The sequence below is a fragment of the Nerophis lumbriciformis genome, linkage group LG03 (assembly GCF_033978685.3).
Source record: "Nerophis lumbriciformis linkage group LG03, RoL_Nlum_v2.1, whole genome shotgun sequence".
Lineage (NCBI taxonomy): Eukaryota > Metazoa > Chordata > Actinopteri > Syngnathiformes > Syngnathidae > Nerophis > Nerophis lumbriciformis.
In genome coordinates, this window is record NC_084550.2 from 65,498,922 (window position 1) to 65,522,500 (window position 23,579).

A 23,579-nucleotide genomic window follows, 5' to 3' on the forward strand; every position below is an offset into this window, starting at 1 on the left:
GTGACCAATCTAAGTCTAAGACTAGATGTGCCCAATCTAAGTCTAAGACTAGATGTGACCAATCTAAGTCTAAGAAGATGTGACCAATCTAAGTCTAAGACTAGATGTGCCCAATCTAAGTCTAAGACTAGATCTGACCAAGCTAAGTCTAAGACTAGATGTGACCAATCTACGTCTAAGACTAGATGCGACCAATCTAAGTCTAAGACTAGCTGTGACAAATCTAAGTCTAAGACCAAATGTGACCAATCTCAGTCTAAGACTAGATGTGACCAATCTAAGTCTAAGACTAGATCTGCCCAATCTAAGTCTAAGACTAGATGTGACCAATCTAAGTCTAAGACTAGATCTGGCCAATCTAAGTCTAAGACTAGATGTGACCAATCTAACTCTAAGACTAGATCTGACCAATCTTACTCTAAGACTAGATGTGATCAATCTAACTCCAAGATTAGATGTGACCAATCTAAATCTAAGATTAGATGTGACAAATCTAAGTCTAAGACCAAATGTGACCAATCTAAGTCTAAGACTAGATGTGACCAATCTCAGTCTAAGACTAGATGTGACCAATCTAAGTCTAAGACTAGATCTGCCCAATCTAAGTCTAAGACCAAATGTGACCAATCTAAGTCTAAGACTAGATGTGACCAATCTCAGTCTAAGACTAGATGTGACCAATCTAAGTCTAAGACTAGATCTGCCCAATCTAAGTCTAAGACTAGATGTGACCAAGCTAAGTCTAAGACTAGATGTGACCAATCTAAGTCTAAGACTAGATCTGACCAATCAAAGTCTAAGACTAGATCCGACCAATCTAAGTCTAAAAGGAGATCTGACCAATCAAAATCTAAGACTAGATCTACCCAATCTAAGTCTAAGACTCGATCTGACCAATCTAAGTCTATGAACATGAACTGATGAAGTGTACTGGGATGAGAGACCAAACATCTTCCAAGACCAACCAAACAGTCCAGTTGTGATGATTGAACGCCCTGGGACTACAAGGACCTGGATGAGTGAGAACCTTCATGGGTACAGAGGACTTGGATGACAGTATTTCACTGTGACATAACAGTTAATTGCTGTGAAATATAAAGACGAATGTGTTGTAATGTTACTGTGGATAAAATACTGTAAAATGCAGGTCTTTTTTTTTACAGTGTAGACCTCCTGTTGGTTATGACTAAATCTTCATGCGAGCACGTGGTTATTATTTCGATATATGTTGGTTCTTCAGCAATATGTGGTCCAATCAGTCACACATAGCCTACTATAGGAGCTATTGTGTATATTTGGGTTATTCCTTTTGTATGAAATAAACACTGAGTCACGTCCTTATAAGAAAATTCAGCGACGGAACACGTACTGTATGTAACCTCGGCCCTCGTCAGCATTCCATTGGCTATAGAAACTATTCGTACTGTTGCATCACGACTTGTAACCGTGCACCTGCGCTTCCACAAAAAATAAGCTTTGGAAAAAAACAAAAGCCCAACCTCGTTATTTGCACCAGTTGCCCTCCTGGCCATTGTTCCCCTGCTGGCAGTGCGCCAGGGTTCCAGCTTGATCTCAGAGCACCAGCGGCCGCCTCCGTCCTGGAGACGCGTGGCCTTCAAATGTAACAGCTCTCAGCCGGGAAGCAGCCTGAAGAACATCTGACAAGTGCCTGGAAAAAAATGCCCGTCTGCTCCAAAGCCCCCAAAAGGAACTATTAGTCCACGCAGGACCTACTGGTTCTCAGCGTGTGGAGGGCGCCACTGACTGCTAGCGACTTGTCCGCCGCCTCCGTCTTCTTGCTGTCTTTCCTGGACGAGTCGGGCTCCCAGAGGAAGAACTCATGGAGGAGGGTGTTGACCGTGTCGGGACACTCCATCATCACCATGTGACTTCCTTCCTCGATGACTTTTAGGAAGGCAAACAGGAGGATCTAAGAGGACCCGTGCAAGAGAGGTCAGAGTAGGGTACAGCAAAAAGATGATGCAGTGTGTCTTTTTACGCATTGAAATCAGAAAGGACGCGAAATGTTACCGCCGGCGTTTAGTTTGACGTATTTTCCGGACTATAAGGTTGAGCTTACTGCGTTGGCAGGGGTGGTAATGGTCTTAAACTGAACATGTCAAAAAAAAGCTTCTCCACAACCATAGCCCATTTCAATGAACATTTTCATTTAAGACATCCCTAGTACAAATGAATGAAGGGCATACTTAACTTAACCTACTCAGTGGCCTAGTAGTTAGAGCAGGGGTCGGCAACCCGCGGCTCCGGAGCCGCATGCGGCTCTTTGATCACTCTGATGCGGCTCAGCCCCCCCCCCAATTGTCCCGTGAGACTTCCGGATTTCAGTGCCTCTCGCAGAAAACTCCCGGGATTAATATTCACCGATTTTCACCCTTAAAGTTATATTAAGGGTGTACCGTGATGGTACAACATTTGGCGCCCTCTACAGTCTGTATTGACGGCGTGCCAGCCCAACACTTGTTACAACACTTTGAACCAAAACCAAACAAGAATGACAAACACATTTCGGGAGAACATCTGCACCTTAACACAACATAAACACAACAGAACAAACACCCAGAATCCCATGCAGCCCTGACTCTTCCTGGCTACATTATACACCCCTGCTACCACCAAACCCCGCCCCCATCCCAAGCCTGCTCCCTCACACATCAACCCCCCCCCCCCCTCTCTCTGTGCGTCGGTTGAGGTGGGCGGGGTTTGGTAGCGGGGGTGTATAATGTATCCCGGAAGAGTTAGGGCTGCATGGGATTCTGGGTATTTGTCCTGTTGTGTTTATGTTGTGTTACTGTGCAGATGTTCTCCCGAAATGTGTTTGTCATTCTTGTTTGGTGTGGGTTCACAGTGTGGCGCATTATTAGTAAGAGTGTTAAAGTTTTTTTTATACCGCCACCGTCAGTGTGACCTGTGTGGTTGTTGAGTAAGTATGCCTTGCTGTCACCTACGTGAGCAAGCGGAAGCACCATACAACTTGTGGTTGATCAGGCACGATAGTTGTAGTGGGCGCTATATGCTGTACCATCACGGAGCGCATGACGCTGACAAGCGCTATTCGTTCAAATCCCGCGTGCCGCACCAGCTTAAAAATTCCATATAAAGGTGTGGGCAGCGTGTCTGAGACCCCTGGTTTATACATAGCACAAAACAAAAAAAAATTTTTATATACAGTGTTATTTCATTTAAAAGTTCAAAAATTTTTGCGGCTCCCATTGTTATCTATAATTTGTGAAACTGGTCAAAATGGCTCTTTGACTGGTAAAGGTTGCCGACCCCTGAGTTAGAGTGTCCGCCCTGAGATCGGAGGTTCAAACCGAGTCATACCAAAGACTATAAAAATGGGAGCCATTACCTCCCTGCTTGGCACTCAGCATCAAGGGTTGGAATTGGGGGTTAAATCACCAAAAATGATTCCCGGGGCGCGGCCACTGCTGCTGCTCACTGCTCCCCTCACCTCCCAGGGGGTGATCAAGGGGATGGGTCAAATGCAGAGGACAAATTTCACCACACCTAGAGTGTGTGTGTGACAATCATTGGCACTTTAACTTTAACTTAACTTACTCAACAGCCATACATGTCACACTAAGGGTGGCCGTACGAACAATGCCAACACTGTCATAAACATGTGCCATATCGTGAAACCACACTAAACAACAATGACAAACACATTTCGGGGCGCCGTGTGTCCATCCATCCATTTTCTACCGCTTATTCCATTCGGGGTCGCTGGAGCCTATCTCAGCTACAATTGGCCGGAAGGTGGGGTACACCCTGGACAAGTCGTCACCTCATCACAGGGCGCCGTGTGTAATGTTCTATATTTTCAATGGAACATTTAAAATGTCGGTGTTGGTCTGCACTTAAATGTAGAGTATACCTGTATGTAGTATATGTAGAATATATTTATATTATTTATATATTATATGTATAATATATTATATTATTTATTATTATTCTTGTCTATTGTGAGCAAACTGTGGTACTGAATTTCCCCCAGAGATCAATAAAGTACTTTCTATTCTATTCTATTTACTTGAGAGTTATCTCTTATGTCTGACTGCCATCTACTGGTCACACTTATAATTACACCCTGTACCACATAAAATAGTGTAGCGTCCCGGAAGAGTTGGTACTGCTGGGGATTCTGGGTATTTGTTCTGTTTTGTTTACGTTGTGTTGCGGTGCAAATATTCCCCCGGAATGTGTTTGTCATTGTTGTTTAGTGTGGTTTCACAACATGGCACATGTTTATGACAGTGTTGGCATAAACAAAACAGAACTGCGCTGCTGACCCGTCTCCGCTCGGGATGGTGTCCTGCTGGCCCCACTATGGACTGGACTCTTACTATTATGTTGGATCCACTATGGACTGGACTCTCACAATATTATGTCAGACCCACTCGTCATCCATTGCATTCGGTCTCCCCTAGAAGGGGGGGTTATCCACATATGCGGTCCTCTCCAAGGTTTCTCATAGTCATTCACATCAACGTCCCACTGGGGAAAGTTTTTCCTTGCCCTTATGTGGGCTCTGTACCGAGGATGTCGTTGTAGCTTGTGCAGCCCTTTGAGACACTTGTGATTTAGGGCTATATAAATAAACATTGATTGATTGATTGATTGATTGAGAACAAATACCCAGAATTCCCAGCAGTACCAACTCTTCCGGGACGCGACACTATTTTATTTTGGTACACGGTGTAATTATAAGTGTGACCAGTAGATGGCAGTCAAACATAAGAGATAAGTCTCAAGTAAACAACACCAACATTTTTAAATGTTCCATTGAAAATATAGAACATTACACACGGCGCTCAAAAATCCATCAAAATGTTTTAGTAGGAAATATTTTAGTGCCATTTCTTATATAAAGTAGTGTAAAGTTCTTACTTATATCTGTCAGTAAACTCGCCATGAAAGCGCTAAAACATACCGGTATAGTGAGTTTACATTATTCACCCAAGGAACTTTAGTTATTAAGAGAGTTCCGGTCACGGGACACATTTCCGGCGTTGTTGCTGCTCCGTTATTGATTGAAGTAAAGTATGAATGTCATTAAAACAGTTAGCTCCATCTTTTGACACGTCTTCCACTCCCGTCCTTGCACGCTACACCGCTGCAACAAAGATGACGGGGAGAAGACCCCGTCGAAGTGGAGGCACGTTAATAAGACTTAAGCGACTGTCAGAAAGCGTCTTGAAGATGATCTGTAAAACATCATCTATGCAACATTTTGAGCAAAGAACCACCATTACATGTTATGTAGACCACAAGGAAGTCTTTAACATTTAGACAAAAAAATAATAATAATATGAGTCCTTTAATGCGCCTTATAATCCGGTGCGCCTTATATATGAAAACAACCTGAATAGACCCGCTCATCAGCAGTGCGCCCTATGGTCCGGAAAATACCGTACACGTTTTACGCAGCCTCCCAATGGGCTTGGATTGAACCATCACATTATTTGCTTAATTTACCCCCAATTGTTATTATTTCCAGACACATCTTATCTGCGTGGAAACACCTCGCTTACATGTTATGTAGACCACAAAGAAGAGTATTATATTTAGGAAAAAAATCATAATAATATTAGAGACGTTCGATAATATCGGACTGCCGATATTTTTGGCCGATAAATGCTTTAAAATGTAATATCGGAAATTATCGGTATCGGTTTCAAAATGATCGGTATCGGTTTTATAAAGTAAAATGTATGACTTTTTAAAACGCCGCTGTGTACACGGACGTAGGGGGAAGTACAGAGCGTCAATAAACCTTAAAGGCACTGCCTTTGCGTGCCGGCCCAATCACATAATATCTACGGCTTTTCACACACACAAATGAATGCAAGGCATACTTGATCAACAGCCATACGGGTCACACTGAGGGTGGCCGTATAAACAACTTTAACACTGTTACAAATATGCGCCACACTGTGAACCCACACCATATAAGAATGACAAACACATTTCGGGAGAACATTCGCACCGTAACACAACATAAACACAACAGAACAAATACCCAGAATCCCTTGCAGCACTAACTCTTCCGGAACGCTACAATAAACACCCCCCGCTATCCCCTACACCCCCCCCCCCACACACACCTCAACCCCGCCCCCAACACCGCCCACCTCAACCTCCTCATGCTCTCTCAGGGAGAGCATGTCCCAAATTCCCAGCTGCTGTTTTGAGGCATGTTAAAAAAAAAATGCACTTTGTGACTTCAATAATAAATATGGCAGTGCCATGTTGGCATTTTTTTTCCATAACTTGAGTTGATTTATTTTGGAAAACCTTGTTACATTGTTTCATGCATCCAGCGGGGGCATCACAACAAAATTAGGCATAATAATGTGTTAATTCCACTACTGTATATATCGGTATCGGTTGATATCAAAATCGATAATTAAGAGTTGGACAATATCGGATATCAGCAAAAAAGCCATTATCGGACATCTCTAAATAATATATAAATAATCCGGTGCGCCTAATATATGAAAAATGATTAAAAATAGACCATTCATCGGCAGTGCGCCTTATAATCCGGTGCGCCCTATGGTCCGGAAAATACAGTATATTCGCCGGGTCAAATGATTAATTATTTATTATTGGTCGACTTCAAAGTACCGGTAATGCACTTTCTGGTACAGTTTCTTAAATTTTGATTCGCCAAAAGTTTTATCGATCACAAATAGAGATGTCCGATAATGGCTTTTTTGCCGATATCCGCTATCCCAATATTGTCCAACTCTTAATTAACGATTCCGATATCAACCGATACTGATATATACAGTCGTGGAATTAACACATTATTATGCCTAATTTTGTTGTGATGCCCCAGCTGGATGCATTAAACAATGTAACAAGGTTTTCCAAAATAAATCAACTCAATTTATGGAAAAAAAAATGCCAACATGGCACTGCCATATTTATTATTGAAGTCACAAAGTGCATTATTTTTTTAAACATGCCTCAAAACAGCAGTTTGGAATTTGGGACATGAGGAGGTTGAGGTGGGCGGGCTTGGGGGTGGTAGGGGGTGGCGGGGGGTGTATATTGTAGCGTCCCGGAAGAGTTAGTGCTGCAAGGGGTTCTGGGTATTTGTTCTGTTGTGTTTATGTTGTGCTACGGTGCGGATGTTCTCCCGAAATGTGTTTGTCATTCTTGTTTGGTGTGGTTTCACAGTGTGGCGCATATTTGTAACAGTGTTAAAGTCGTTTATACGGCCACCCTCAGTGTGACCTGTATGGCTATTGACCAAGTATGACTTGTATTCACTTGTGTGTGTGAAAAGCCGTAGATATTATGTGATTGGGCCGGCATGCAAAGGCAGTGCCTTTAAGGCACGCCCCCAATATTGTTGTCTGAGTGGAAATCGGGAGAAATTCGGGAGAATGGTTGCCCCGGGAGATTTTCGGGAGGGGCACTGAAATTCGGGAGTCTCCCGGGAAAATCGGGAGGGTTGGCAAGTATGACTGGGAGACGCAACTGCCCTACGTCTGTGTACCACTCCGTACAGCGGCGTTTTAAAAAGTCATACATTTTACTTTTTGAAACCGATACCGATAATTTCCGATATTACATTTTAAAGCATTTATCAACCGATAATATCGTCAGTCCGATATTATCGGACATCCCTAATCACAAATACTGCATTTTTTTTCTTTTGTGTTATTTTTTAAAATGAATTAAGTAACGTTTATGACAACTTTTCCCCAAAACACAATATAATATGCGAGATTATAACAGGATAATGCATACATTTATCATTTCTTTTCAAAATGGTTACAAAAAAGTGGGACCCCAAAAATTTACTGTGGGACCCAATTTTGAAGATTCCAACACTGATGATGTATACCTCTGCCATGCGCTGGTCTTCATCCATTGGCACAAACTTGTCACACATGCCGTGAACCAGAAGGATGGGCACGGTGAGCTCGGCGTGGTAGACCTCGTCCCCCTCGGGCCAGTACTGCCCGCTCATCATGGCGCGCAGCACGAATGGCGACACGTTGAAGGCGTTGCCTTGCTTCAACAGCTGCTTTTCTTTGGCACCTTGATGGGCGAATCCGGCTCTTCAATTTGACAAGAGAATCCAAATGAGCACGAATGTAGCAGTTTTTGAGCCCTCTACACCAGTGTTTTTCTAACTTTTTTGAGCCAAGGCATAACCAAGCATGTATCACTTTAGCTCTTGTCTCAAAGTAGGTGTACTGTCACCACCTGTCACATCACACCCTGACTTATTTATACTTTTTTTGCTGTTTTCCTGTGTGTAGTGTTTTAGTTCTTGTCTTGCGCTCCTATTTTGGTGGCTTTTTCTCTTTTTTTGGTATTTTCCTGTAGCAGTTTCATGTCTTCCTTTGAGCGATATTTCCCGCATCTACTTTGTTTTAGCAATTGAGAATATTTGGGTTGTTTTTAATCCTTCTTTTTGGGAACATTTTTGATTGTCATGTCATGTTCGGATGTACATTGTGGACGCCGTCTTTGCTCCACAGTAAGTCTTTGCTGTCATCCAGCATTCTGTTTTTGTTTACATTGTAGCCAGTTCAGTTTTAGTTTTGTTCTGCATAGCCTTCCCTAAGCTTCAAAGACTTTTCTTAAGGGCACTCACCTTTTGTTTATTTTTGGTTTAAACATTAGCAACCTTTTTACCTGCACGCTGCCTTCCGCTGTTTCCGATATCTACAAAGCAATTAGCTACCGTCTGCTACCTACTGATATGGAAGAGTATTACACGGTTACTCTGCCGAGCTCTAGACCAGTGTTTTTCTAACTTTTTTGAGCCAAGGCACATTTTTTGCGTTGACAAAATGCGGAGGCACACCACCAGCAGAAATCGTTAAAAAACGAAACTCAGTTGACAGTAAAAAGTCGTTGTCGCAATTGTTGGATATGACTTTAAACCATAACCAAGCATGCATCACTTTAGCTCTTGTCTCAAAGTAGGTGTACTGTCACCACCTGTCACATCACACCCTGACTTATTTAGACTTTTTTTGCTGTTTTCCTGTGTGTAGTGTTTTAGTTCTTGTCTTGCGCTCCTATTTTGGTGGCTTTTTCTCTTTTTTTGGTATTTTCCTGTAGCAGTTTCATGTCTTCCTTTGAGCGATATTTCCCGCATCTACTTCGTTTTAGCAATTGAGAATATTTGGGTTGTTTTTAATCCTTCTTTTTGGGAACATTTTTGATTGTCATGTCATGTTCGGATGTACATTGTGGACGCCGTCTTTGCTCCACAGTAAGTCTTTGCTGTCGTCCAGCATTCTGTTTTTGTTTACATTGTAGCCAGTTCAGTTTTAGTTTTGTTCTGCATAGCCTTCCCTAAGCTTCAAAGACTTTTCTTAAGGGCACTCACCTTTTGTTTATTTTTGGTTTAAACATTAGCAACCTTTTTACCTGCACGCTGCCTTCCGCTGTTTCCGATATCTACAAAGCAATTAGCTACCGTCTGCTACCTACTGATATGGAAGAGTATTACACGGTTACTCTGCCGAGCTCTAGACCAGTGTTTTTCTAACTTTTTTGAGCCAAGGCACATTTTTTGCGTTGACAAAATGCGGAGGCACACCACCAGCAGAAATCGTTAAAAAACGAAACTCAGTTGACAGTAAAAAGTCGTTGTCGCAATTGTTGGATATGACTTTAAACCATAACCAAGCATGCATCACTTTAGCTCTTGTCTCAAAGTAGGTGTACTGTCACCACCTGTCACATCACACCCTGACTTATTTGGACTTTTTTGCTGTTTTCCTGTGTGTAGTGTTTTAGTTCTTGTCTTGCGCTCCTATTTTGGTGGCTTTTTCTTTTTTTTTTGGTATTTTCCTGTAGCAGTTTCATGTCTTCCTTTGAGCGATATTTCCCGCATCTACTTTGTTTTAGCAATCGAGAATATTTCGGTTGTTTTTATCCTTCTTTGTGGGGACATTGTTGATTGTCATGTCATGTTCGGATGTAGTTTGTGGACGCCGTCTTTGCTCCACAGTAAGTCTTTGCTGTCGTCCAGCATTCTGTTTTTGTTTACTTTGTAGCCAGTTCAGTTTTAGTTTCGTTCTGCATAGCCTTCCCTAAGCTTCAATGCCCTTTCTTAGGGGCATTCACCTTTTGTTTATTTTTGGTTTAAACATTAGCAACCTTTTTACCTGCACACTGCCTTCCGCTGTTTCCGACATCTACAAAGCATTTAGCTACCTGCTGCCACCTACTGATATGGAAGAGTATTACACGGTTACTCTGCCGAGCTCTAGACCAGTGTTTTTCTAACTTTTTTGAGCCAAGGCACATTTTTTGTGTTGACAAAATGCAGAGGCACACCACCAGCAGAAATCGTTAAAAAACGAAACTCAGTTGACAGTAAAAAGTCGTTGTCGCAATTGTTGGATATGACTTTAAACCATAACCAAGCATGCATCACTTTAGCTCTTGTCTCAAAGTAGGTGTACTGTCACCACCTGTCACATCACACCCTGACTTATTTGGACTTTTTTGCTGTTTTCCTGTGTGTAGTGTTTTAGTTCTTGTCTTGCGCTCCTATTTTGGTGGCTTTTTCTCTTTTTTTGGTATTTTCCTGTAGCAGTTTCATGTCTTCCTTTGAGCGATATTTCCCGCATCTACTTTGTTTTAGCAATCGAGAATATTTCGGTTGTTTTTATCCTTCTTTGTGGGGACATTGTTGATTGTCATGTCATGTTCGGATGTAGTTTGTGGACGCCGTCTTTGCTCCACAGTAAGTCTTTGCTGTCGTCCAGCATTCTGTTTTTGTTTACTTTGTAGCCAGTTCAGTTTTAGTTTCGTTCTGCATAGCCTTCCCTAAGCTTCAATGCCCTTTCTTAGGGGCATTCACCTTTTGTTTATTTTTGGTTTAAACATTAGCAACCTTTTTACCTGCACACTGCCTTCCGCTGTTTCCGACATCTACAAAGCATTTAGCTACCTGCTGCCACCTACTGATATGGAAGAGTATTACACGGTTACTCTGCCGAGCTCTAGACCAGTGTTTTTCTAACTTTTTTGAGCCAAGGCACATTTTTTGTGTTGACAAAATGCAGAGGCACACCACCAGCAGAAATCGTTAAAAAACGAAACTCAGTTGACAGTAAAAAGTCGTTGTCGCAATTGTTGGATATGACTTTAAAGCATAACCAAGCATGTATCACTTTAGCTCTTGTCTCAAAGTAGGTGTACTGTCACCACCTGTCACATCACACCCTGACTTATTTGGACTTTTTTGCTGTTTTCCTGTGTGTAGTGTTTTATTTCTTGTCTTGTGCTCCTATTTTGGTGGCTTTTTCTTTTTTTTTTGGTATTTTCCTGTAGCAGTTTCATGTCTTCCTTTGAGCGATATTTCCCGCATCTTCTTTGTTTTAGCAATCGAGAATATTTCGGTTGTTTTTATCCTTCTTTGTGGGGACATTGTTGATTGTCATGTCATGTTCGGATGTAGTTTGTGGACGCCGTCTTTGCTCCACAGTAAGTCTTTGCTGTCGTCCAGAATTCTGTTTTTGTTTACTTTGTAGCCAGTTCAGTTTTAGTTTCGTTCTGCATAGCCTTCCCTAACTTTCATTGCCTTTTCTTAAGGGCATTCACCTCTTGCTTATTTTTGGTTTAAGCATTAGATACCTTTTACCTGCACGCTGCCTCCCGCTGTTTCCGACATCTACAAAGCAATTAGCTACCTGCTGCCACCTACTGATATGGAAGAGTATTACAAGGTTACTCTGCCGCGCTCTAGACCAGTGTTTTTCTAACTTTTTTGAGCCAAGGCACATTTTTTGCGTTGACAAAATACGGAGGCACACCACCAGCAGAAATCATTACAAAACGAAACTCAGTTGACAGTAAAAAGTCCTTGTCGCAATTGTTGGATATGACTTTAAACCATAACCAAGCATGTATCACTTTAGCTCTTGTCTCAAAGTACGGTAGGTGTACTGTCACATCACACCCTGATTTATTTGGAGTTTTTTGCTACTTTCCTGTGTGTAGTGTTTTAGTTCTTGTCTTGCGCTCCTATTTTGGTGGCTTTTTCTCTTTTTTTGGTATTTTCCTGTAGCAGTTTCATGTCTTCCTTTGAGCGATATTTCCCGCATCTACTTTGTTTTAGCAATCGAGAATATTTCGGTTGTTTTTATCCTTCTTTGTGGGGACATTGTTGATTGTCATGTCATGTTCGGATGTAGTTTGTGGACGCCGTCTTTGCTCCACAGTAAGTCTTTGCTGTCGTCCAGCATTCTGTTTTTGTTTACTTTGTAGCCAGTTCAGTTTTAGTTTTGTTCTGCATAGCCTTCCCTAAGCTTCAAAGACTTTTCTTAAGGGCACTCACCTTTTGTTTATTTTTGGTTTAAACATTAGCAACCTTTTTACCTGCACGCTGCCTTCCGCTGTTTCCGATATCTACAAAGCAATTAGCTACCGTCTGCTACCTACTGATATGGAAGAGTATTACACGGTTACTCTGCCGAGCTCTAGACCAGTGTTTTTCTAACTTTTTTGAGCCAAGGCACATTTTTTGCGTTGACAAAATGCGGAGGCACACCACCAGCAGAAATCATTACAAAACGAAACTCAGTTGACAGTAAAAAGTCGTTGTCGCAATTGTTGGATATGACTTTAAACCATAACCAAGCATGTATCACTTTAGCTCTTGTCTCAAAGTAGGTGTACTGTCACATCACACCCTGATTTATTTGGAGTCTTTTGCTATTTTCCTGTGTGTAGTGTTTTAGTTCTTGTCTTGCGCTCCTATTTTGGTGGCTTTTTCTCTTTTTTTGGTATTTTCCTCTAGCAGTTTCATGTCTTCCTTTGAGCGATATTTCCCGCATCTACTTTGTTTTAGCAATCAAGAATATTTCAGTTGTTTTTATCCTTCTTTGTGGGGACATTGTTGATTGTCATGTCATGTTCGGATGTACTTTGTGGACGCCGTCTTTGCTCCACAGTAAGTCTTTGCTGTCGTCCAGCATTCTGTTTTTGTTTACTTTGTAGCCAGTTCAGTTTTAGTTTTGTTCTGCATAGCCTTCCCTAAGCTTCAAAGACTTTTCTTAAGGGCACTCACCTTTTGTTTATTTTTGGTTTAAACATTAGCAACCTTTTTACCTGCACCCTGCCTTCCGCTGTTTCCGACATCTACAAAGCAATAGCTACCTGCTGCCACCTACTGATATGGAAGAGTATTACACGGTTACTCTGCCAAGCTCTAGACCAGTGATTTTCAACCTTTTTTGAGCCAAGGCACATTTTTTGCGTTGAAAAAATGTGGAGGCACACCACCAGCAGAAATCATTACAAAACGAAACTCAGTTGACAGTAAAAAGTCGTTGTCGCAATTGTTGGATATGACTTTAAAGCATAACCAAGCATGTATCACTTTAGTTCTTGTCTCAAAGTAGGTGTACTGTCACCACCTGTCACATCACACCCTGACTTATTTAGACTTTTTTGCTGTTTTCCTGTGTGTAGTGTTTTAGTTCTTGTCTTGCGCTCCTATTTTGGTGGCTTTTTCTCTTTTTTTGGTATTTTCCTGTAGCAGTTTCATGTCTTCCTTTGAGCGATATTTCCCGCATCTACTTTGTTTTAGCAATCAAGAATATTTGGGTTGTTTTTATCCTTCTTTTTGGGAACATTTTTGATTGTCATGTCATGTTCGGATGTACATTGTGGACGCCGTCTTTGCTCCACAGTAAGTCTTTGCTGTCGTCCAGCATTCTGTTTTTGTTTACTTTGTAGCCAGTTCAGTTTTAGTTTCGTTCTGCATAGCCTTCCCTAAGCTTCAAAGACTTTTCTTAGGGGCACTCACCTTTTGTTTATTTTTGGTTTAAGCATTAGACACCTTTTTACCTGCACCCTGCCTCCCGCTGTTTCCGACATCAACAAAGCAATTAGCTACCTGCTGCCACCTACTGATATGGAAGAGTATTACACGGTTACTCTGCCGAGCTCTAGACCAGTGTTTTTCTAACTTTTTTGAGCCAAGGCACATTTTTTGTGTTGACAAAATGCGGAGGCACACCACCAGCAGAAATCGTTAAAAAACGAAACTCAGTTGACAGTAAAAAGTTGTTGTCGCAATTGTTGGATATGACTTTAAACCATAACCAAGCATGCATCACTTTAGCTCTTGTCTCAAAGTAGGTGTACTGTCACCGCCTGTCACATCACACCCTAACTTATTTGGAGTTTTTTGCTGTTTTCCTGTGTGTAGTGTTTTAGTTCTTGTCTTGCGCTCCTATTTTGGTGGCTTTTTCTCTTTTTTTGGTATTTTCCTGTAGCAGTTTCATGTCTTCCTTTGAGCGATATTTCCCGCATCTACTTTGTTTTAGCAATCAAGAATATTTCGGTTGTTTTTATCCTTCTTTGTGGGGACATTGTTGATTGTCATGTCATGTTCGGATGTAGCTTGTGGACGCCATCTTTGCTCCACAGTAAGTCTTTGCTGTCGTCCAGCATTCTGTTTTTGTTTACTTTGTAGCCAGTTCAGTTTTAGTTTTGTTCTGCATAGCCTTCCCTAAGCTTCAATGCCTTTTCTTAAGGGCATTCACCTCTTGCTTATTTTTGGTTTAAGCATTAGACACCTTTTTACCTGCACGCTGCCTCCCGCTGTTTCCGACATCTACAAAGCAATTAGCTACCTGCTGCCACCTACTGATATGGAAGAGTATTACACGGTTACTCTGCCGAGCTCTAGACCAGTGATTTTCAACCTTTTTTGAGCCAAGGCACATTTTTTGTGTTGACAAAATGCGGAGGCACACCACCAGCAGAAATCATTAAACAACGAAACTCAGTTGACAGTAAAAAGTCGTCGCAATTGTTGGATATGACTTTAAAGCATAACCAAGCATGTATCAATATAGCTCTTGTCTCAAAGTAGGTGTACTGTCACCACCTGTCACATCACGCCCTGACTTATTTAGACTTTTTTGCTATTTTCCTGTGTGTAGTGTTTTAGTTCTTGTCTTGCGCTCCTATTTTGGTGGCTTTTTCTCTTTTTTTGGTATTTTCCTGTAGCAGTTTCATGTCTTCCTTTGAGCGATATTTCCCGCATCTACTTTATTTTAGCAATCGAGAATATTTCGGTTGTTTTTATCCTTCTTTGTGGGGACATTGTTGATTGTCATGTCATGTTCGGATGTAGTTTGTGGACGCAGTCTTTGCTCCACAGTAAGTCTTTGCTGTCGTCCAGCATTCTGTTTTTGTTTACTTTGTAGCCAGTTCAGTTTTAATTTCGTTCTGCATAGCCTTCCCTAACTTTCATTGCCTTTTCTTAAGGGCATTCACCTCTTGCTTATTTTTGGTTTAAGCATTAGGTACCTTTTACCTGCACGCTGCCTCCCGCTGTTTCCGACATCTACAAAGCAATTAGCTACCTGCTGCCACCTACTGATATGGAAGAGTATTACAAGGTTACTCTGCCGAGCTCTAGACCAGTGATTTTCAACCTTTTTTGAGCCAAGGCACATTTTTTGTGTTGACAAAATGCGAAGGCACACCCCCAGCAGAAATCATTAAAAAATGAAACTCAGTTGACAGTAAAAAGTCCTTGTCGCAATTGTTGGATATGACTTTAAACCATAACCAAGCATGTATCACTTTAGCTCTTGTCTCAAAGTAGGTGTACTGTCACCGCCTGTCACATCACGCCCTGACTTATTTTGACTTTTTTGCTATTTTCCTGTGTGTAGTGTTTTACTTCTTGTCTTGCGCTCCTATTTTGGTGGCTTTTTCTCTTTTTTTGGTATTTTCCTGTAGCAGTTTCATGTCTTCCTTTGAGCGATATTTCCCGCATCTACTTTGTTTTAGCAATCGAGAATATTTCGGTTGTTTTTATCCTTCTTTGTGGGGACATTGTTGATTTTCATGTCATGTTCGGATGTAGTTTGTGGACGCCGTCTTTGCTCCACAGTAAGTCTTTGCTGTCGTCCAGCATTCTGTTTTTGTTTACTTTGTAGCCAGTTCGGTTTTAGTTTTGTTCTGCATAGCCTTCCCTAACTTTCATTGCCTTTTCTTAAGGGCACTCACTTTTTGTTTATTTTTGGTTTAAGCATTAGATACCTTTTTACCTGCACCCTGCCTTCCGCTGTTTCCGACATCTACAAAGCAATTAGCTACCTGCTGCCACCTACTGATATGGAAGAGTATTACACGGTTACTCTGCCGAGCTCTAGACAGCACCGACACTCAACAACAACACATCATTTGTAGACTATAATTACTGGTTTGCAAATAATATTTTTAACCCAAATAGGTGGAATTAGATAATCTCCCATGGCACACCAGACTGTATCTCTAGTGTGCCGCGGCACAGTGGTTGAAAAACATCAGTGTCATTTGTTTTTGTTCTGTGGATTAATTTTGATTCTTGAATATTATTCCTTTTTAATCCATCTTATTTGTGTTTCAAAGATACCTAAGAAAAAAAGGGAATACATGTGCACTTAACGTGTTTGTTAAATGTCGTGTCTATTTCCAAAACAAACGTTTATCCACATGAATTAATGCGGACCTGTTACTCAATACCGCTACATGACTCCAAAACAACCAGAACAGGTGTTGCATCTTCCCACACCTCCCACGGATTTTGGTCTATTTCTTTAGTCGGAGTTAAAAATGAATGTGTTATGTAAAGCACGAAATGTCCCCTGCAGAGGACCGCTGGTTGTCAGGAGTATTATTTATCTATATTTTGTATACACACACATTTATATATACATATATAGTACATATACATGTACAAACCCCAAAACAAGTGAAGTTGGCACGTTGTGTAAATCATGAATAAAAACAGAATACAATGATTTGTAAATCCTTTTCAACTTATATTCAATTGAATAGACTGCAAAGACAAGATATTTAACGTTCGATCTTGAAGACTTAATTTTTTGCAAATATTAGCTCATTTGGAATTTGATGCCTGCAACATGTTTCCAAAAAAAGCTGGCACAAGTGGCAAAAAAGACTGAGAAAGTTGAGGAATGCTCATCAAGCACTTATTTGGAACATCCCACAGGTGAACAGGCTAATTGGGAACGGGTGGGTGCCATGATTGGGTGTAAAAGCAGCTTCCATGAAATGCTCAGTCATTCACAAAAAAGGATGGGGCGAGGGTCACCACTTTGTCAACAAATGCGTGAGCAAATTGTTTAACAACAACAGCTATTGCAAGGAATTTATGGATCTCACCATCTACGGTCCGTAATATCATCAAAAGGTTCAGAGAATCTGGAGAAATCACTGCACATAAGCGATGATATTACGGATTTTCGATCCCTCAGGCGGTACTGCATCAAAAAGCGACATCAGTGTGTAAAGGATATCACCACATGGGCTCAGGAACACTTCAGAAAACCACTGTCAGTAACTACAGTTGGTCGCTACATCTGTAAGTGCAAGTTAAAACTCTGCTATGCAAAGTGAAAGCCATTTATCAACAACACTCAGAAACGCCGCCGGCTTCGAAACAGTGATGCAAAATGGAAAAGTGTTCTGTGGTCTGACGAGTCCACATTTCAAATTGTTTTTGGAAACTGTGGACATCATGTCCTCTGGACCAAAGAGGAAACAAACCATCTGGATTGTTATGGGCGCAAAGTTGAAAAGCCAGCATCTGTGATGGTATGGGGGTGTATTAGTGCCCAAGGCATGGGTAACTTACACATCTGTGAAGGCACCATTAATGCTGAAAGGTACATACAGGTTTTGGAGCAACATCCAAGCAACGTTATCATGGACGCCCCTGCTTATTTCAGCAAGACAATGCTGTTAGAATAAATATGTGTAAGCTATCACACAACTCTTATGCTTAAAGGCCGTTGCTATAGTTATTATCAATTATGCTGAAGTTCTACTTTTCTATCTGTGCAAAGGGACATCGTCTCGTATCAGTGTCTGTGTCCAGAACATCGAGTGCAGAGACAGGGCGATATCACGAGTGTCAGCACATTTGCATTTCATGAATAGTCATATATTGTGTCTAACTGGGGCTGCTGAGATTAACCTCTTCCTTCAGCAGCAGCCTCAGCGATGTAACCAGGGACCTCCCAAATAAATAGTGGAGCACGTGGGCCGGACTTTAGAGCGTAGGTTGGATCTGTAACGAGAGTACAGCCCAAAAACGTCCCTCCTCATTGAGCAAAATTGAACTCTGTCCCTGCATGATTCCTTGCTTCTTGTCTGTTTAATACATGTCATCAGTTTTTTAACCTGACAATTGCCAAGCCACGTGTTACAACAGCGTGGCTTCATAGTAAAAGAGTGCGGGTACTAGACTGGCCTGCCTGTAGGCCAGACCTGTCTCCCGTTGAAGCCTAAAATACCACATTGGAGACCCCCGGACTGTTGAACAACTTAAGCTGTACATCAAGCAAGAATGGGAAAGAATTCCACCTGAGAAGCTTAAAAAATGTGTCTCCTCAGTTCCCAAACATTTACTGAGAGTTGTTAAAAGGAAAGGCCATGTAACAGAGTGGTAAAAATGCCTCGGTGACAACTTTTTTGCAATGTGTTGCTGACATTAAATTCTAAGTTAATGATTATTTGCAAAAACAAATGAAGTTTCTCAGTGTGAACATTAAATATCTTGTCTTACAACCAAAGTGAGCATAAATCTTACTTGAGGAAACTCCAGGCCAGACAAGGAGACAGGCAGTGAAGGACACATGACGGCAGCTGAAAGATGGAACAGAGGCTGGGCTCCAAGGCTGTGGGACCTCCTCCATTGACCATTACCACCTTGTGGACAAGGTCAGGGTATTCGTGGGCCAGGAATGTGCAAAACGACACCCTGCAAAGAAACCCAAAGGACACATTTAAAGCATTCAAGCACAGTTAGGACATTTTAGAGTAGAGATACTCAAACTGCGGTGCGCAGGCTCTATCTAGTGGTACGCCAAAGAATCAATTCATTTTATGTGATTCACTATGCTTTAATTTACAATATTCAAACACAGTGTTACTGTTCAAACTATAATGTTACAGTGGCCACAAATATTAAATATACTTGTTAAATAAAACCTCTGCCTTGTTTTTAATGAATACTTCGGCACTACTACGCCACTGTATTTTAATGTTGCTCATTATGTGTTATTATATTTTAAAAAATGCCTATTTTTTTTAAAGATCTACAAACCCCGTTTCCATATGAGTTGGGAAATTGTGTTAGATGTAAATATAAACGGAATACAATGATTTGCTAATCATTTTCAACCCATATTCAGTTGAATGCACTACAAAGACAACATATTTGATGTTCAAACTCATAAACTTTATTTTTTTTTTGCAAATAATAATTAACTTAGAATTTCAGTAGTTGGGAAAGGGCATGTTCACCACTGTGTTACATGGCCTTTCCTTTTAACAACACTCAGTAAACGTTTAACAGAATATGATACAATATTTTTTCCCCAAAAGCAGAGAAAAATCTACAGTACATCATACTCTTAGGCTGTATTACGTTTGAATTCTCGCCACGAGAGTCAGAGCTTTTCTTCCGGTCACTCGCAAAAAACGAAGGCTCATCTAATATTGACAGCCATCAATGGAGCAAATGTCATTTATCGTCAAGTTTATGTACCGCATATGTCAATAACAGTGCAATAGATGATATATTTCAATATGTTTGAGTCTAAGGAAGGACAACATTTGTAATATAATGAACTTGGGACAAAAAAAATCATGTTTCCAAGCATATTTTGTTTTGTCTATTTATTATTATTATTATTTGTTATTTACTTTTTTGAACAAAATCATGTATTCCTCTTAAGGTATCTGTATTTTGTAAATAAAATGTAATTTATATAATAAATAAATCATAAATAATTTGTAATAACTATTAATAATAATTAAATAATAATATTAATTAAATAATAATAATACAAATTATATAATAATTTAATGTATCAAGTCTATGTATGTTTGTTCCCTCTACAAACTCCAATACAAATTTAAACTTTGGGAAACAATTCTTTAATAAGTGTGTTTTGCGTATTTACGATGGCACCAAAGAAGGATACCAAAAAGGACAAGTACTATGATGACCATAGCACAGTAAACAACATTTATAAAACATTTTCTAGTAGCAATTAAAGTGGTCTCCATCAATCAATCAATCAATCAGTGTTTATTTATATAGCCCTATATCACAAGTGTCTCAAAGGGCTGCACAAGCCACAACGACATCCTCGGTACAGAGCCCACATAAGGGCAAGGAAAAACTCACCCCAGTGGGACGTCGATGTGAATGACTATGAGAAACCTTGGAGAGGACCGCATATGTGGGTGACCCACATAAGCGGTCTTTCCATCTAAACTCCTCAGTACAACATGGCAGGGGTGTAGCACCTAATTCTGGGGCTCCCTACACAAGACTCCGGAATGTCCCCCCCATACCACCCTAAACCCAACATCGCCGCCCCATACGCACACACTTGTTATGTTTACGTGCACTAAAAAATATTGCATGGATTTTGTCGAAGCCACCTTTTTTTTTGGACTTTTTAAAGATCGGATTAACATATCTCGAACGTATCAACCCCTTTCTGAATAATTTGGTTCAGCTCATATTTTTTAATAATTTTTTATTTTTTTACAAATAAGTAAACAAATTCAAGACAGTGTCGAGAATGTGAATTTAAAGAAATAATCATATAACATTATTCACTTAAATATGATTATAAATATGTCAAGTAGGATTATCTGATAGATAGGATTATCATCCGAGGATAATATGAATCATACAAATATATATTTATGATTATATCATAATTAGTGCATCTCCTGGGATTTACGTGTCCCCTTGTCTTTAAAAACTAGTGAAAGCTCTACTTCTAACTTTAATCAAGGGTCCTTGGACATGTCACATTTATGTGAAAAATTGAAACTTGTATATAACTTTCTCCAATGCTGCTCCAGGTAGATTTATTCCATGTTACCTTTCTTCTATGACCTCATCCTTGAAACAAAAACTGTAGTTATTACTGTTGAATGAAGTTTTTTCTTGCCGGGTTTGCCGATAACCAGACGGGTTAGATATAGTCATATTTGATTCAGGCAAACCTGTTATTGACCTTTCACAGGAAAATGTATTTGATCTTAAAATCTACGACGCTGTTTTTATAAATAATTGACATGTAACAATTACAGTAACGTTTTTTTCAAACTTTACAAAAGCCTAGAGGCCCCGGTGCAACTTCCTCCACTTTGACGATTCAGCATCATATTTAGAACATCCATCCTTCCATCCATCTTCTTCCGCTTATTCGAGGTCGGGTCGCGGGGGCAGCAGCCTAAGCAGGGAAGCCCAGACTTTCCTCTCCCCAGCCACTTGGTGCAGCTCTTCCCGGGGGATCCCGAGGCATTCCCAGGCCAGCCGGGAGACATAGTCTTCCCAACGAGTCCTGGGTCTTCCCTGTGGCCTCCTACCAGTCGGACATGCCCGAAACACCTCCCTAGGGAGGCGTTCGGGTGGCATCCTGACCAGATGCCCGAACCACCTCATCTGGCTCCTCTCCATGTGGAGGAGCAGCGGCTTTACTTTGAGCTCCCCCCGGATGACAGAGCTTCTCACCCTATCTCTAAGGGAGAGCCCCGCCACCCGGCGGAGGAAACTAATTTCGGCCGCTTGTACCCGTGATCTTGTCCTTTCGGTCATAACCCAAAGCTCATGACCATAGGTGAGGACAGGAACGTAGATCGACCGGTAAATTGAGAGCTTTGCCTTCCGGCTCAGTTCCTTCTTCACCACAACGGATCGATACAGCGTCCGCATTACTGAAGATCCGCCTGTCGATCTCACGATCCACTCTTCCCTCACTCGTGAACAAGACTTGAACTCCTCCACTTGGGGCAGGGTCTCCTCCCCAACCCGGAGATGGCACTCCATCCTTTTCAGGGCGAGAACCATGGACTCGGACTTGGAGGTGCTGATTCCCATCCCAGTCGCTTCACACTCGGCTGCGAACCGATCCAGTGAGAGCTGAAGATCCTGGCCGGATGAAGCCATCAGGACCACATCATCTGCAAAAAGCAGAGACCTAATCCTGCCGCCACCAAACCGGATCCCCTCAACGCCTTGACTGCGCCTAGAAATTCTGTCCATAAAAGTTATGAACAGAATCGGTGACAAAGGGCAGCCTTGGCGGAGTCCAACCCTCACTGGAAAGAGGTCCGACTTACTGCCGGCAATGCGGACCAAGCTCTGACACTGATTATACAGGGAGCGGACCGCCACAATCAGACAGTCCGATACCCCATACTCTCTGAGCACTCCCCACAGGACTTCCCGAGGGACACGGTCGAATGCCTTCTCCAAGTCCACAGAGCACATGTAGACTGGTTGGGCAAACTCCCATGCACATTTAGGTTTAAAATTATTTTTACATTTGAATCGTGGCAAAAAGTCAAACTCTCACCCGTACGAGTGGCCGATGAGAATGTTGCGTTTCCGAGCATATCTCTTGAAGATGGCACGCAGGTCCTCCGCCAGAGCATAAAAAGTGTAGGCGGCGGCAATCTGCGGGGCGCTGCTGGCTCCGTGCCCCGCCAAGTCCGGTGCGATGACCTCGTAGCCCAGCCGAGAGAAGAAGTCCAGTTGGCTGCTCCATATGTCCGAGGAGCCTCCGACGCCGTGCACAAAAAACAGCGCCACGTCCGAGTGCGTGCCCTTGCAGCTGGTGATCACTCTGTGGGAGTCGATCAGCACGGTGCGTTTGGGCTTCCGGCGGCGGCGGCGAGGAGGCGGGGCAGGCTTCTGCTCGCCAGGAGGCGGAGGAATAGCAGGCGGAACCGGTCTGGGATCCGGGGACGAGGCCATTTCCTTGTAGTCGGCCAGCTCCACCTCGACAGTACTACATGGCTCCAGATCACCGTCCTGACACTGGAGGATCTCAGAGTGCAAAACATCGCCGAGGTTCTCAATGACCAGCTGACCGTTACGGTAGACCGTGATCTTCCTCTTGCAGTGGACACCACCGTCGGCGTCCTCTGAGTGATCGCGCTCACCGTCCTTCTGCTCTCGCTCCTCCTTCCCAACCGGCTGACGTTCGGGGACGATATGGCGGACTCGCAGAACTCTTCCGGGTTTCACCTCCACGAATTCGAAGCCGTCGGAGGGTGCTGTGGACTCCAGGGGCAGAACGAGACGTGCCGCCTTCCCGGTGAGGCAGCACAGTATCCCCTCGGTGATACTAGTCAGCATGGTGCCTTCCTGCAAACAACAAATATACATTATAAACAAAGAGAGGTAGCGAACATGTCAGGTGTCAGGTAATAAGACAGATATCATCTATTGCTGTGTGGCGAGTGATTATACAGCTGGATGGAGTGCGGAATGAAGGAGTTCTTGAATGGAACACTGTGGGAACGAAGCTGAAGGAGTCTGTTGGAGTATGAGCTCCTCTGTCTCTCAATTGTCAGGTGGAGTGGGTGGGCAGGATTGACCATGATGGCGAGCAGTTAGTCCAGTGTCCTCCTGTCCCTCACTGACACAAATGCTTCCAACTGCGTGCCAATAGTTTGGCCGGCTTTCCGGAGCAGTTTGTCAATCCGGTTTTAAAGGGGAACAT

General features: G+C 42.1%; 1 protein-coding gene across 1 annotated transcript in view; it reads right to left on the reverse strand.

Moving 5' to 3' along the window:
• Positions 1-451: 451 nt before the first annotated feature.
• Positions 452-23,579, reverse strand: part of LOC133576530 (protein ABHD8-like) — a 30,576-nt gene continuing 7,448 nt past the window's right edge. The window contains exons 2-6 of the mRNA XM_061929829.2: positions 22,428-23,221; positions 18,632-18,802; positions 7,880-8,096; positions 1,735-1,930; positions 452-1,669 (exon numbers count right to left, since the gene is read on the reverse strand). Coding sequence (XP_061785813.2) covers positions 1,632-1,669; positions 1,735-1,930; positions 7,880-8,096; positions 18,632-18,802; positions 22,428-23,212 — 1,407 coding nt within the window. The 5' untranslated portion in view covers positions 23,213-23,221 and the 3' untranslated portion in view covers positions 452-1,631. The remainder of the gene's footprint in view (positions 1,670-1,734; positions 1,931-7,879; positions 8,097-18,631; positions 18,803-22,427; positions 23,222-23,579) is intronic.